The sequence below is a fragment of the Coturnix japonica genome, chromosome 23 (assembly GCF_001577835.2).
Source record: "Coturnix japonica isolate 7356 chromosome 23, Coturnix japonica 2.1, whole genome shotgun sequence".
NCBI classification, from domain to species: domain Eukaryota; kingdom Metazoa; phylum Chordata; class Aves; order Galliformes; family Phasianidae; genus Coturnix; species Coturnix japonica.
This window is the reverse complement of record NC_029538.1, coordinates 2,874,758-2,890,304: the sequence shown is the minus strand read 5'-3', so window position 1 is coordinate 2,890,304 and position 15,547 is coordinate 2,874,758. Positions and strand designations below refer to the sequence as shown.

General features: G+C 51.6%; 2 protein-coding genes across 8 annotated transcripts; both read right to left on the bottom strand.

Annotated features, from left to right (window-relative positions):
* Positions 1 to 69: 69 nt before the first annotated feature.
* On the bottom strand, positions 70 to 5,229 carry STMN1 (stathmin 1). 2 transcript variants are annotated; one of them, XM_032448919.1, is made up of 5 exons: positions 5,184 to 5,229; positions 3,225 to 3,280; positions 2,388 to 2,560; positions 925 to 1,116; positions 70 to 559 (listed from the first exon to the last, which is right to left on the bottom strand). In XM_032448919.1, the coding sequence occupies exons 2-5, from the start codon at positions 3,235 to 3,237 to the stop codon at positions 491 to 493; spliced, it is 447 nt and encodes a 148-aa protein (XP_032304810.1). In that variant the 5' UTR covers positions 3,238 to 3,280; positions 5,184 to 5,229; the 3' UTR covers positions 70 to 490. The 2 variants fall into 2 exon arrangements, with proteins under 2 accessions (XP_032304810.1, XP_015739028.1); XM_015883542.2 differs by lacking the exon at positions 5,184 to 5,229 and adding an exon at positions 4,208 to 4,299.
* A 5,611-nt stretch (positions 5,230 to 10,840) lies between these two features.
* PAFAH2 (platelet activating factor acetylhydrolase 2) lies at positions 10,841 to 15,504 on the bottom strand. 6 transcript variants are annotated; one of them, XM_032448917.1, is made up of 11 exons: positions 14,297 to 14,528; positions 14,119 to 14,219; positions 13,851 to 14,001; positions 13,326 to 13,422; positions 13,167 to 13,235; positions 12,936 to 13,050; positions 12,083 to 12,196; positions 11,884 to 11,975; positions 11,650 to 11,820; positions 11,428 to 11,576; positions 10,841 to 11,163 (listed from the first exon to the last, which is right to left on the bottom strand). In XM_032448917.1, the coding sequence occupies exons 1-11, from the start codon at positions 14,418 to 14,420 to the stop codon at positions 11,069 to 11,071; spliced, it is 1,278 nt and encodes a 425-aa protein (XP_032304808.1). In that variant the 5' UTR covers positions 14,421 to 14,528; the 3' UTR covers positions 10,841 to 11,068. The 6 variants fall into 6 exon arrangements, with proteins under 6 accessions (XP_032304808.1, XP_015739025.1, XP_015739022.1 ...); XM_015883539.2 differs by lacking the exon at positions 14,297 to 14,528 and adding an exon at positions 15,332 to 15,463 and having other exon boundaries at positions 11,650 to 11,975; XM_015883536.2 differs by lacking the exon at positions 14,297 to 14,528 and adding an exon at positions 14,783 to 14,880 and having other exon boundaries at positions 11,650 to 11,975.
* Between the last annotated feature and the right edge of the window lie 43 nt (positions 15,505 to 15,547).

The window sequence follows — 15,547 nt, the reverse complement described above, 5'->3', positions numbered from 1 at the left end:
GCAGTGCTGGGGAAGGACGCCCTGCTGGAGGCCTCAGCCAACTCTATACACCACGTTCAGAAACCATTCTCATGTTAACAGCACTGTGCAGCTTTATTTAGTCACTCAGTTACAGCAGTATTTTAAAAGACTGGGACAGTCAGATTTTCTGAAGTGTAACAGATATTCAGCATGGAACAGTATACTACATATTCCTTTCACAAATGTCTTACAGAGCTGATACAGTACTAGCCATCAATCCAGCAGCAAGCGCTCTGGAGTAGAAAAGGATGCAACAAGATAGCTACACTGGAAAGACAACCTTAGAAAAAGTGAAACATGTAAGGTCTCCCCTCTAGTCCCCAAAGAAAGCATACAGTTTGGATCTAACTTTACAGTTCTACATCAGTTTCTAGAAACTTAAAAGAACAAAACCGAAAAGCAAAACCACTGGCCAGTACAGTCTTTGGATATTAAGAGGAGGGGGAGAATGTCAGTTTCCAGAATGAAGTCAGTTGCTTTCGGCCTCACCGGGGTCTTTGCCTTCTTTGTTCTTTCGAACCTCTTCAATATGCTTATCCTGAAAGACATGAGTAGGGACACATCAGCCCCCCAAGCCCAGAGGCAGGGTATACAGCAGAGTGAGCCCCAGCTTGCTTCCCACCCCTCAGCTCACAGCAGGATTCCTAATAGGGGTTATAAAGAAGGCTACAGAATGAAGCTCCCTGGAAGCAAGCAGCCCAATGTCACCCCACATACCCCATCACCTCCCCAAAAGGAGCGTTTCTTTGAAGTCTCCTGGGGATTTAATGATCTGGTTTCAAAATCAGAATACCACATAGCACTGAATGCTATCTGCCTGCTCCCTCACTTGGCCATTTACTTGGCTCTACCTATCTTTATTGCTACATTCCCTCCCAGACAGAACCAGGACTCTACACCCACCTTCTCCCTCAAGCGTTCCAGTTTGGCAGCCATTTGTGCCTCACGGTTCTCTTTGTTAGCTTCCATTTTGTGGGTCAGCTTCTCCTCTGCCATTTTGCTGAAGTTGTTGTTCTCTTCGATCGCTTTCTGAAGCACTTCTTTTTCATGCTCCCGTTTCTCAGCGAGCTGCTTCAAGACTTCTGCTTCGTGAGACTACAAACAGACCACGCACATTGCAAACATAAAAGCGGATGAATGAGGACAACTACAACCCCGGTTCTTGCAGTTCCTAACAAGAGGTTTTTCTGCTGTTCAGAACAACACAACTTCCTGATGCAATACAAAGCTCCCTAGTACTTTCTCCACCCCCACAGCTTACGTTTCACCATTATAAACCACACAGGAAAGCAAATTTCTATCATAACTCAAGTCGTGACAGGGGGGATATTTCCCAGTAAAAACAACCCAGAAAGGTCTTCATTTCAGCAGACGCAGTTGTTTTTCTCAGTAGTGTTTGGAATGATGGTATGCTTTGATTTGAAGCAACAATAATGTACAAATGCTTCTAATTGTTGCTAAGAAGGGCTACATAGAGCCAAGGACAGCTCAGTTTCCTTAGCTTCTCCTACTGTCTTGCCAGCAAAGGGGCTGGGAGGGAACAGAACAGCCAATCTAAAGTGGCCAAAGAATGGCTATTCCATTCTATGTGACATCATGCAGAAAGTAAGTTTAAAGAAGTTCATCAGTCAGTGGGCGGTGAGCAACTGCTCATATATCATATATATATATATATGATATGTATATGGATACACACATTGTATATGACCATAACTATAACCCTTTCTCCCTTCCTTTTCTCATATCTTCATGTTTTTTTTTAGTCTCAACTTGAGTTTCTTGTCCAGTTCTCCCCTCTTACCCCACTGGGAATAGGGAGAGAGGGAATGAGCAAATGACTGCATGGTGCTTAGCTGCCTGCCAGGTTAAACCATAGCAGGATACTTGATGCCAGCACTTATAGAACTCTCCTAGAACACTCCTGCATCTCAAAATGGTGGCTTATTGCAATTCTGGTCACACAGGAGGCACCTCATTTAACAAGTCTCTGCATATCTAAGGACTCCAAATTACACCTGAAGAGCAGGAACTTACCTCAAAATACTGCATTCATGAGGCTTCTAGTTACAGATTCGCCACTTGATTAGGTGGAATAAAGCAAATCCTTAACAGAATAGATTTAACTCAACAGCAGCTTCTTTCTTGATACAGCTTCCCCTCCCAGCTAAATACCTCCCCTGCTTTTCAAGTGACCATTCAAAACCATTTTGGAAATAAAGCTTTGGAAAGACAAAGCTGAGCTCCTAACGAAGCTGAATTAACATTCACAATGTAATACCACAAATAAACTGTCAACGATTTGACTTCAGTAAGAAATTCCATCTAAGAGAATCCCATTGCTTGCACATCTCTTGTTTCAAACATACCTTGCGTCTCTCTTCTGCTGCTTCCAGTTTCTTCTGAATTTCTTCCAATGACAGATCCTTCTTTTTCGGGGGAGAAAGAGGAAATTCTGGGGCTGCCTCTTTCGAGCGGGGACCAAGGATCAGCTCAAACGCCTGCCCAGAGGCACGCTTTTCCAGTTCCTTCACTTGGATATCTAGGGACACACACAACAACAACAACCCTCAGTGGGGTTTGAAGCCAGGAAATTGACTTGGCTAACACAGGCAAGCCTTCAGTAATTCAATGCCACCAAACTGGCTTAAGGAGACAGCTGCATCTGAGCCGATAGCTGCCTTTTAAGCAACAGCACCACTACTTAAAAGGCAGTGGACAATTCTGTCTGCTGTTCTTCCTGGATACCGCATCCTAAAGCACCTGATGCTATTGTAGCCTTATGTATCCACACAAAAACTAGCATGGCAAGACTCCAAATAGGGAAAAAAGTTCCCTTCCTTGTAGAGAAAAGTCTGATAATAAGGTGTTTTATTCATTAAGAGCCAAGAACTGACAACAGCTCCTATAGAAACACATTGAGGCAGCGTTTGCTCTTTGAAGACCTCAGAGCAGACACCTCAACCCTGTGCTGTTTCCTTTTTGATCACAGAGACATGCTTGCATGACAGCCCTGTTAGCTGAGCAGATGGCAGCCAGATGAACCTCATCCTATCTGCTAACAGTAACTCGGGGGGATGCTTTAACAGCCAGCCTAGCGATGGGAGAGAAGCAGGGCGAGAAAGCAATTCATTACACATTCAATGCAGCTCAATTGTGTTAGAGAAAAGCACATAGAATAGAATAGAGCATTGAGTGCTCCATACCAGAAGTAGCCATGACCGATGCAATCCGTCAACAGGAGACCTTTAACTAGAGAGACCTGGAAAACAAAGAAACCTGCATCTGAATGGCTGCTGGTTGGGATCTGATGGCACACAGATGGGTCACATCAGCAGACACAACGTTATTCCCCCTTTGATTCAACCCACATCCATTATAACACACAAACCCAGCCACATCAGCGCGACCCCAGCCCCTATTTCTGGCCCCCCCCCCCCATTGGGCGCTGCCCCGCTCCACCAGCCAATCAGCGCCTTTCTTTGCAGCCGAAGCCCCGCCCCTTTCAACCGCACCGAATTCAAACGGCCGAGCATGGCGGCGCGCGCGCGCGCCCGGGCGGGGGGCTCCAAAGGGGGGCGGAGCCAACGGCAACATCCGGGCACCATCCGACGCCCCCCCCCCCCCCCCCCATAACCAACCCAACCAACTGCCGCCCCCCCTCACCCATCTGCCCCCCCCCATCAACCCCACAGGGAAAAGACCCCAAAGGCTTTAGGGGAGCCGCCCCTTCCCCAGCTGACAATGGCGGGGTGCTGACAGCCGGGATGGGGGGTGGGCGGCCGCCCCTTCTTCTTCTTCTCGCCCCCCCCCCTTTCAGCCGCCATCGGGGCGGTTCCCTCATAGCGATCCCCTATTGTCTCCAGCTGAGCCTCTCTCTCTTCGTCTCCACGACGAAAGGGGGGATAAGGGACAAAAGGAGCCGCCATAAATAAGACCCCATAGAGGAGACCCTACAAAGGAGCCCCTATAGACCCCTCCCCTCATCGGCTGAGGAGCCGCCGCCCTGTCAGCCCCCTTATAGCCCCTCCATCAGCCTCGCACTGCATCACCGCGACCCCCACAGCCAACAGCCCCCCCGAGCCCTTTAATTCAGTCCCCAAACCCCATCATAACGCCCTAAAATCGGCTGCCAAACCCCCCTTTAACCCCTCATCCCCCTCCCCCCCCCATATCCCCGCTCACCCACCTGCCCGCTCCGCCGCTCCGCTCCCACTACCGCTCCGGCCCCTCCCTCACCGCACAAAAAAGCGCCAAACAAAGTCACGTGACCCCCCAGCCCCGCCCCTCTATTGGCCGAGCCCAGCGGCACGTGCCGACCGCGCGGGATTGGGGGGGGGGGTTCCGCGCCCCCATCCTCCGTATCCCGTTATATACCGGGGTCCGGCCGTGGCCCTATGGAGGATATGGGGCCGCATTGCTCCGTGCCTCTCCTCTATGTGTTGTCCTATGGGCTGTGCTGCCTCTCGTAGGGATCCCGGAGGGGATGCAGGACTCCCTTTGTCTGCCGAGCACCGGGTGGATGCGGGATGTAACCTACCGCTATTGATCCCCTATTGAAGTACTGCCCATTCATCCCCTATTGAAGTACTGCAGCCCCTTGGAGCTATAGGGGTGGTGGTCACTTGGGGCTCTTGGCTCTTAGCTTGGTCTTTCAGGCCAGCACTGATCTCCATCATCTCACTGCCCACCTATGATCCATCAGAACCACAGCCACCTTAAGGCTGCAGCCTTGTTAGGGCCCCTATAGGAGCAGGCAGTGGTTTTGGGGTCAGCCAGCAGCACAACAGCTCTCTAAAGAGGTGACACCAGCAGCAAAGCCGCCCTGATCTTTGTGAGACTGTCATGGTTAACCCGTGACAGAGACATGACACCCTTGGCTGCAAAATGAGAGTTCCTTTTCCCATATAACACCATCAGATGAGTGCTATGCTCACCAATGTCTCTTTTTGCATGCTATGCACAATAACCACCATGCAATCCCTTGCCACGCTGCAGCCACTTCAGCCAACACCAGAAGCCACTATAAAGGCAGATAGCTACAAACCTGCTAATGGCAACCCAGCACAGCAGCCTTTGTACCCAATATACCAAAGCAAGGAGCTTTTGGAGGGACCCACCCATCTCATGCATAGGATTTTGCACCGAAAAACCAACCATCCTACCTTCAGGAAGGTTAATATTGTGACAGGAACATCCAAAGCTTTCAAAACACGGATTATTTTAAACACTTGCCCTGCTTTCTTTCTTTCTTTCTTTTTTTTTCCTCTCTCTCCTTTTACTGATCTGACGTCTATTTCCATGGAAACCACATCCAGCCGCCTGGCTGCTGGAAATGGGAGAGGTTTCTATCAAAGAAGAGCCATTTTCATACAGCAGAACCATTAGGCCTTTAGGAGGGTGGTAGGGATCCCAGGTCCCACATGGTTTGCCTGCCTGGCCATTTGGGATCATGCCTTGTGCACTCACAGCACTCCAGGCTCAATAACAGCAGTACATATATTGATATCACACACAACACGCTTGTTTTGCAATGAAGCATCTCAAATGCTTGGATTAAATGCTGCTGGAAGACAAAGAAGCCAAGTAATCATGACATCAGCTTGTGTTTTGCTTGATCATTCGCTGTTATTTACACAGATCAGTGTTGGATGCTTTATTATTCATGCTTTTCAGTAATATTAGGAAGCTTATCCTGGGATGATCTCGGGATTTCCCAAAGGCAGTAATGCTTTCTGGGTGCTGGGCTTCTCCTTTGGTACCTGCCTTACTGCCATTAGTCACTGTTTCTCCCTAGAGAGATGATGGTGAAGTATTGCTTTGCAGCCTTTGAAGAAGGGCTGCAGGCTGGGATACAACCCTAAGTCACGCTGGGGCTGTTTTCTGAGCTTTCCATCTTATCTCCTGAGACAAAAAAAAAAGCCAAAAGATAAAGAAGACCTGAATGTAACTTACCTCCCTCCGCAGATCAGCTTTACAGCCAAAAACATTCTATTTCAGATAAGGACTCTCACACATAAGAGGCAACACACACTGGGAGTCAGAACTGGGATCTGCTCTCAGCTCCTACATGTCAGTTATGCAGAGACTCCTTGTGCCACCTGCCACCACCAGCTCCAATTTAAGCCAAGAGCTCCAAGAGCTGCTGCAATACAAAGAGGAGGAACAGCTCTCAGCAGCTGGAGGAACACGGGGACGATCTCATTTTTGGCCTCATTGCATGAGTGCTTTTATTTTTGGAACCCGCTTGTTTATGTGGAATTTATTCGTGTCAAATCTCAATGAGAACGAAGGAGGTGAAAAGCTTTTGTTGCATTTGATTATTGTTTATCAACACTTTAACTGGGATTCAATGTAGATTCTTCTCCCATCGAGCCTGGCACTGTGTGGCTGCAGCCCTGTTTATCTCCCAGGCTCCTCACCACTAAGAAGAGCTTAAAAAGAGCACAGAGCACTCACACTCCTTCCACCACCTGAACTCTGCTCTCAGAGCAAAAGCAAAGCTGAGGGCCCATCCAGAGAGCTCCCTGTACATGTGGATTTGGGACGCGACGTGATTAGATGTAGCACAAAGATTAAAGAGCCCCCACTCTGATGTGATTATCAAAATACTCCACAAAGAGACTGACATAATTAGGTGACAACTCAGCCCACGGCAGCTCTTTTAACTTGCAAAAATATTTAGTCTCCAGTGAGAAAACGTGCTCTGTGAGCATTGAAGTGCCACGCTTAAGCACACGTGGTGGATAGGCTGACATCTTATTAGTTAGAGGTTGTTTTAAAGCACCTTTGTAAGTAATATTAGCAACAAGTACTTTCTGAGACTGGTAACGGTGACCACAAGAATAAAGCATGTTGTAAAGCTAGAAATCCAATGCTCTGCTTGATCCGAGTCAATCCAAACCTGTGAGAGGAGACAGCAGTAAAAGAAACTTATGCTTAGGGGTAGAGAAAGGCTGCATGGTAACTGCCTGATAGGAGCAATCTGTGTACAGTGAAAGCTGTCCTGAAGGTCTCCTCACCTTGCTTTGCTCTCCTTGCTCTCAGCATCCTTTATGCTTTCCTCCTTCTGCTCCCAACACACATATCTTTCCATATGGAGCACTGAGCACTTTGCTATTTGAGGATGCCTGTGCATATCCCAGTGCTGAGGGTGTGAGAGCCATGTTGAGGGGCTGCAGAGTAGCCCTGTGAAAGGTTTTATGCTAGTTTTTGTGTGTGTGAGCCAACGTGAGACACACGAGTTCCATTTCAGAAGTGACAGTCAGTCATTGCAGGTGGGATAGAGCAAAGGAGACTGTGTTTTCAACAACCACATGGAAGAGAGGTGCATAGAGAAGCCATAAAATATTCAGTAGAGATGGAAGATTCCAGTAGAGACATTTGCTTCAGCTCTTTGCAAATGAAGCGAGGGGAAGAAAAGCTGGGGATAGCACTAATTAATCCCTGGTTCCTAATTAGTTCCTTGAATTTAAAATATGGTTTCAGCTCTCTCAGCAAGGCCCATTGTGCTATTAATACTTCCATAGCGAGATATGGTTAAAAATACTCCCATCCTTTCACGACAGAATGTAGCTTGGAAGTGTTGTGATGGGAGGAGTTGAGGGATGGAAATCCTCTTAAAGGAGCATGACTTCCCCTGTGTCAAACAGATGAGCTGGTAGCAACCCCAAAGCGATCCTGCTTTCACTAGGAACAAACTCTGCATCAATACTCAATGCAGAGCTCTCAGGCTGCTTGCTATCAAAGCAGATTCAACTACAAATCAATGCAGAGTCAAACAGTGATGGATTTCACTTATTTCTTGCAGAGGTGGGAAAATCCTACAGTGCTTTCCTTTGAATGGGCATTGTAGGGAAGCATCGCCCCATAAAGAATCACGGTGCTGTATGTGGATGAGATCTGTGTTAGGCACCATAAACACAAACCCTTCCTATCTATTTGGTTTTGTGAACCAAATCCATATATACATACACATATATCTTAAAGCACTTTTCCACTCCAGTCCTGCCATGAGCTTCTTTCAGCTTCCAGATCCCTTTAGGACAATCAGTGATTCTCTCCCATCTCCATCAACAATTTGGCTTCAAAACAGGTTAATTCCCACCCCATCCCTCTGGCTCTGTGGGCTGCCTGGAATTGCTCAGCATGGAAACAATGCTTACACTTAACATTTGCTCAGTGCTGTCTGATCCCTTTTTTTCCCCACTAATTTGAGCTCCTAATCAATCAATACCTATATTAAAAGAAAAATAGACCGGGCACATTCACTACAACTGCGAGAGCAAGCAAACAAAGGCAGCCTTGCTGGGGGAAAAAACGCATGGCTGTCTTTTATGCAATAAACCCAACTGCTGCTGTACTCTAAAATCAATACCCAGAGAGACATGCCTACCTTACAACTGCTAACCTAAGTGCTTCATTTAATTAAGAATAAATAAACCAGAAACCCAACCCAGGCCTTGGGTGCTGGATATTATTAGAGAGCTGCTGTGGACTTGAGGAGACAAAGGCAACCTGAGGCCACGTGTAACCCAGCATAGGGCTTATGGGGCACCTATGGTCCCAATTTCATAGGGGCTGAGCTCAGCCCATGCTTCCCAAACTCAGAGGAAATGACCCCAAATGATCCCTCCATTATGCTTTGGGGCAGCCTGAAACTAGAGATACCTCACACAACCCTTTTCCACCTCCAGTGCCTCAGTTTCCCTGCATCCTTTTCTTTTCCTGCTTATTCAGGGATCACCTCTTGTCCCATGCAGGGCCAGCAGGGCATTGCTGCAAGCTGCAATGGGGTTTCAGAGTGAAAACTGACAAAGAAACACCCATTATTCCCTTCAGGTGCCCTGGAAGTGATGACAACAACTTGCTTCTGTGATGAGGGAAGTTGATGGGAAAGAAATAGAGCAATGTGAACTCGTGTACTCACCGATCAAAGGGCTCCAAGCTCTGCTGGCTGGGAAGTGGGGCGGGTGCTGCACATCCAGGCCTTGCTTTCCCTTTAAAAACACAAGAAAAAGGGAGGAAAAAGAATCACGCTCCGCTAGATGCTACGGTAATTAAAAGGAGGCTTTAACACAAGTCTCGATTTGCATTAATTAATTAAATCAAGCAGCAAGCTTGCATGGAACAAAGCCGGCACTCGAGCAGCAGCACTCATTGCTGGGCTGGGACACATGGAGAGCTCTGAGCCCACTGTGTGTTTGTGCTGCCTGATCTCAGCCCCAAGCCTGGGAACAGCAGCTTTCAGGGTGCAGAGCTCGCTCTGTGATGAGGCGTGGGGATGAGGAATGCACCATTCACACCCTGGCCACGCTGTGAGTGCAGCTGTGAGTGGAATACAAATGGGCAGCTGTTGGGGTTTTTTATTTATAAGCCACTGGTTGGGATATGGAAGCAGAGCAGGCACAGTGCAGAGCTCAGCTGGCTCTTCCCCTGTCCCTGAGCAGCAAAGCCCCCCAGTGGGACCCTATAGATACAAACCCCCATATGTTAAAGACAGGGTGACTGAGAGCTGATAGTAGTCAAATGATGGAGAAGCTCCCAGATCGTGGTAACCCTTAACTGCTGCTTCCTGCCAAAAAAGCCTTCCAGCCAGGTCCAGTAACACATTGCATCAACCCAGGAATAGAGCGAGCATCACCACCATGTGCTACACCCAGGGATTTGTGTCACAGCTTCTGTGCCTGCTGGAGCATGCCATGGGGACAGGGATGGAGGATGCAGCAGGGAGGGGAATCTGGGCTGGGTTTGGAAGAAGCACTGAGCCTCGGGCTGGAACTGGAGGTGGAAATGGGCAGCTTTCAGCACACCAAAGGGTTAACACGTTGCAGTTGCCCTCCAACCACAGCCATCCCCCCCCTTCCCTAAGCCTTTACATAAGGCTCGTGCAGAATTTATAGCCTCCCTCAGCCACGCGGAGCTGGGCCACTCCCTGCAATGTCACAGCACATCACAGCAGTGCTAATTCTGGGAGGAAGATGGGACTTGATTTCTGCACCAGTCACTGTCTCTCACTGTTAGGTGGGACACAGAGGTACGTTCCCCCATGGGCTCTACAGGCAGTGACCTCAACTGTCCCCTCTCCAGCCTCAGTACCTTGGTCCTAGCGCTGCATCACGCTCCAGTACACTCCAAAGCATGAGGGCATAGATCAGCTCACAAATATATATCTGGAACCCCCAAAAGAATTGAGGTCTTGCAGCTTTGTCCACACCAGCCCTTGCTCTGCATGAAGATGAGCCCTCTGCTGTCGTGTCTCCCCCCCCCCCCCCAGAGCATCCTTACCTCCTCAATTAAAAGGAGACAGGGAGGAGAGGATTTGGCTATCACAGTGACACAGATGAAGGACAGAAGAAGGATGCTGCTCCCTCCCAACTCCCCTCCCTTCCCCCCCAGGTTTGCTGTCACCAGATGAGGAACAGCTCCCATCACCCAGAGCCAGGGCAGCTGATGGATCCCAGCTGCATGCAGTGCCACAAGCTCATGGCTTCTCCCTGCAGTGCAGGAGCTTTGTCCCAGCAGGAACAGCAGGGACAAAGGAGGAGCAGATGGACACCAGCTGCTGAGCAGTGTGTCCTGCAGTGCCTGCTGCATCCCAGCCCTAATGCCCACTTGTAGTCAGCACCCTGATCAGACTTTACCACCTCCATGCTCAGAGCCCTCATTACATCTTTCCTTGTGCTGGATCATTGCTTGAACCCCCCCCAACCTGCAGCAAACCCCCATTGCTTGAACCCCCCCCCACCTGCAGCAAACCCACTGCTGCAGGGCATGCAGTGCCCCCCATGCATGCAAGCAGGGCGCTGTCACCAAAGCAAGCTCAGGTCTGTGACCCCAGGGGTTTTATTCCCTGAGCTCTGCAGTCTCCAATAGCCACCACAGGCTCTCAAGCAGGGAGGGCTTCCCAGAAGCATGGTGGGCATCACAGCCACATCTTGCAAGCACAGTCTGCAGGCCTCACTCTCCCAGGGCTCCTCCTGCCCTCTGGAGGCAGACCCCAAACATTTTAGAGCAGCTGAACTCCCAGCAGCTGGATCCCAACAGGAAGCTACAGGTTGGAATGGCAGAAAGGTGCTTCTGGAATGATGGAGTCCCCGATGCCTTCAAGGAGACGGTCCCATCGAGCAAACTCCTCTCTCACATCTGCATGGGGCAGAGATGGTTTCAAGGTTATTACAATGATAATCACCCCAGTTTCACACATAAGAGGAGCAGCCATTGCACACATCTACTTTGCAGAGGCAGGACCAAGCCAGCAGCTTTCCCAAGGACTTCCCAACCAACACACCCCAATATCCCAATATGGCATTGCCATTTGTGCCCAGAAGATGGCAGCCATATGGAACAGGGATCACCAAACCAACCTCGTGCCATCCCAAGCCCCATCTAACTCCACCTGTCTCGTACCAAGGTGTCTCTGCAGGAAGGCCAGAGCTGCCTGGCTGGTGATGTCCAGGCACTTGTAGGGGTCCAGGGTGCCCCTTGCGTTGAAGACACGGCTGATGAGTTTCCCAGTGAGAAAGGCAAAGTCGGTCTGGCTCTGATGCACAGATCCCCTGGGGAAGGGAAGGGAACATGGGTGAGGGCCTCCCACTCCTGACCAGGCACCTGCCCCAACCCTGGACTCACAGGATGGTTATGATCTTTGTCTGGCTGTTCCTGGAGCTCAGCCTCTTCATTTTGGCCACACTATCAGGGGTCTGGAACTTCTCATTATTAATAAAGAGCACAGGTTTGGGCACCTCAGGGTACAGCACGTTCTCCAGGGGGAACATCCATGCATCCAGAGCCACAGCACACCTGGTGGGATGGGCACATGTATCCATAGCCCCTTTATGACCTTCCCATCCCAGAGCCACCCACCTGAACCTGGGTTCCTTCACCAAGGCCAGCACAGCTGTGACCCCACCAAATGAATGGCCCATGACGGCTGCTTTAGCCAGGTCAATGCTGTCCTGCAAGGAAGATGTGCACACAATAAAGGCATATTCCTATTTCCCACACAAAATAACCTGACCCTTCCAGCCAGGAGCACCCAGACCAGCCCTGCAGCCCCAGGTACCTTCAGCACAGAGAGGTTAAAGCCCTGAGGAAGGACGTTGGGGATGGATTTACCACTGCTGATGTCCCGGAAGAGCTGAAGTGCTCGTGCACACTCCTTTGCTCTGTGATGAACCTGCAGAGCAAACTGCCCCATTAGCTGAGCAAACCCACCCTGTGGGGGTCTGCAGGGGGGCTGCTTCTACCCCATATCCCCCCAGAAGAGCTGCCCTCAGCACTCAGATACATCTCATTCCCCTGCATTATCACAAGCATAAAAGCAAACAGGAGGCTGCACCGCAGTGGTTCCCACAGGGATGCAGTAAATTTATTGCAACGCTTTCTTTGTTATTCTTATTAACTCTTCATCTGATACCGCAGACCATTGGTGATAACCCAAAGCCCCCAAACACTTTCCTTCCTAAGCCACAGCAGCGCTGCCAGGAGATGCTGCACTTCAGACTATCTCAGACCGAGGCTCACATCCCAGTTCTGAGCACACATAGAAAATAACAGGCTTGGATTTAGGACTCTGCATGTCCTACAAAGGCTTCCAACCAGATTTCAGCTCCATGCTTCCCTTTTAAATGAGGAAGAAATGAGCAATGGGGAACCTCGCTGAGCAGGAAACCCTCCTGCTATCAGCGAGCAGCTGTGCATGGTAATCCCAGAGAGATGGGAGGTGGAGATCACCAGCAGGGCCTCAGGAAATAGAGATAAATGGAGTGGGGTGGGTTTGTCTCAGTTTACAATGAGAAAGCTCAGATTCAGCCCCAGTATCAACACAGTACGGGTTTGGGAAGAGCAGATCCCTTAGGATAGGGGATGTGATCCACCCTGGTTTGCCCACCCCAACCCCCCCAGTCCTCCCATACCTGGTTGTTCCGATAATAAAACTCCTTCTGGCCCCGTGGCACACGCTGGTGGGGAATCCACTGCTCCTGGATGGACTGTGCTGTGCAGAAATAGGTCATGGCAGCAGAACTGTCCCTGTACAGCAAGGAAGAAAGGGGGAACATGGCAAAGCAGCCCAATGCCCGGCCCCCATCCAGCCATGTATTTGGGGAGGGGGATCCTCTTGAGGCTGCAGGGACAATGGCACCAACCTGTGCTCCAGCGCAGCCACCACGAAGCCCCATGACGCCATCTGCATGCAGATGGATGAGTACACAGTGCTGGGAAGGGATGAGGTCAGGGCTTTATCCTGAGCACTGATGGGTCGGAGGAACCCATAGCACTAGAGTTCCCATCCCAGCCCTCCCTACCGAAAGGCCCCCAGGCCATGGGAGAAGATGATCAGTGGGTACCCATTGCTGCAGGGTTTGAAAGGTGCCTTCCAGCTCAGCGGGACCCTGCAGGAGCCTGTGGGGGACAAAACAACACCCCAAGAATAAAATCGAGATGGGCCCATCCTCTAGACCTCATTGAAGGGCTGACCACCACTAAGGCAGCATCTCTTGGACCCACAGCACCGACCCCAGCTCCTCTTCACACCACAGCCCGCTGCATTGGCTTTAAGCCCACGAAGGCAGCAGGTGTAGAGGACCTCAGGAATTGGACCTGGGAGTCAGAATGGGGGTAGTGGATATGTGGGGCAGAAAGAGATGAGTGGAGTTGGGGGCAGAATGAGGGCTCAGGACCTAGACTTGGGGGGCAGAAGGCGATGGGTGCACTTGGGGGACAGAATGGGGACATTGGAACTACTTGGACGGGACTTGGGGGGCAGAATGAGGGCTCTAGAGTTGGACTTGGGGGGCAGGATGCAATATGGGGATACAGCCCCCCCTCACCGATGGCGATGCTGAGCAGCGGAGCGCACCACCGCCGGCTGTAGCCGCTGAAGTCAGCCAGTCCGCTGCAGTACTCGTAGCGTGGGATCCACAGCGGCCGCTCGGCCCCATCCCGGGGCACGCAGGGGTAGAAGAGGCGGAAGAAAAGCCCCTGGAGGACAAGAGGGAACGGGGGGGAACGTGGTGCGCTCTGCTCCATCACAGCAGCGGCCGCAAGGTGTCCTCAGCTCTGCCAATACCCAGCAGCCGCCCCCATCTCATCCCATACCTGCTGTGTGTGTCCCACCATGACGTCCGCGCAACCCACGCGGTGCGGTCCCTTCTCCGGCGGCATCGCCAGCGACTGTTCCCCCCCCATGGCACCGCAGCCTGGGCAGAGTGATGCGGTCAGCATCCATCCCCCACACCTCCTCCTTCCCCCGTCACCAAATCCCCGCACAACTGACCCGACCCCATCCCATCCCATGGTAGGGGGGGAAGGGGCGATGTGGTTGAGCAGGAGGGGCTGACACTAGGAGAGCCCCGTGGACTATGGGGCGGGGGGGGGAAAGGGGTTGTGCACCGCCCCATGGAGAACTACAGCTCCCAACATATCCTCGGCTGAGGACTGCAGCTCCCAGAACGCACCGGATAACCAGACTACAGCTCCCAACATCCCCCGCAGAACTACAGCGTTCATTGCCCCTCCCATACGCAAGTAAACACCCCCAACCCCCCTCAGACCCCACCCTCAGACCCCCCCCCAGACCCCTCCTCGCAGCTCCCAGCGCTTCTCGCTCCCATCGCTCCCCGCCCCGTCCACTCCGCAGCTCCCATCGCCCCTCCAACACACATCTCCTCCAGCTCCCAGTTACACGCTGTACCCCCCACAGCTTCACCCCCCACCCCTCACACTCATCACCCCGAGGGTCCCCAGAGCCGCGACCCCGCACCTCCCCGTGTCACCGCTGCGACACCGCAGCTCCCAGCGCGGAAGTCGGTCCCCAGCTCCAATCCCAGCTCCCCAAAGCCCCGTGGTGCCGCTCGGCTCCTCCTGCCCCCACACCCTCCCCCCAACACCCTCGTCCCCACGTTCCCCTTCTTTAATTTAAACCGCTTTCGCAGCCCCACGTCCCCGATAATCCCCAGCGGCGGGGGATTAAGTCTCTACGGGGCCGAGCTGTCCCTTGGGCTGGGCAAATCTCCAAAGAAGAAAAACATAATAATAATAATAATAATAAATCCGTGACAATCTATACACGCAGCCCACGCGGGATAACAGAGCCAGGCGTGGGCCTGGCAGGGCTGTGGCGGTGCCATTCCTATTGCATGCCAACCTCTCCGCACCCAACCCCGTGTCCCCGCAGGCAGAGGCCGGCCGAGTTATATAATAATATATATGTAATATATTATAATATAATATATATACACCCACAGCTCGGGGCTGCCGGGAGGGGTGGGGGCAGCGAGCCCCAGCCTGCCTGCCGTGCCACGGGGCTCACCTCCCATAGGCGGGACCAGGGTGCCCCACTTCCACGTGTGACGAGGCGATGGAAGCGCTGTGGGGTGGGGGAGGGCATGGATACATGCAGGGAGAGCCACGGGACCCCCGCAACAAGAGGGGAGAACCCCCACGAGCTGTTGTGCCTCCGGGGTGCGGCTTTTTGGTGCCGTGGGGCCAAGCCCCCACGGGCTCGGGCAGCCAATGGAAGAGAGGG

Bases quoted from the DNA above. Each gene is read 5' to 3' on its own strand.
- PAFAH2 (XM_032448916.1), bottom strand. From the start codon at position 14,420: ATGGGGCGGTGCACAACCCCTTTCCCCCCCCCGCCCCATAGTCCACGG. The intron at 13,423-13,850 runs GTGAGGGGGGGC...TGTCCCCCACAG, and splicing joins GCTGCTCAGCATCGCCATCG to GCTCCTGCAGGGTCCCGCTG. The intron at 11,577-11,649 runs GTGAGTCCAGGG...TCCCTTCCCCAG, and splicing joins ACAAAGATCATAACCATCCT to GGGATCTGTGCATCAGAGCC.
- STMN1 (XM_032448919.1), bottom strand. The intron at 1,117-2,387 runs GTATGTTTGAAA...GTCTGTTTGTAG, and splicing joins CAGCAGAAGAGAGACGCAAG to TCTCACGAAGCAGAAGTCTT. The intron at 560-924 runs GTGGGTGTAGAG...CATGTCTTTCAG, and splicing joins TGGAACGCTTGAGGGAGAAG to GATAAGCATATTGAAGAGGT.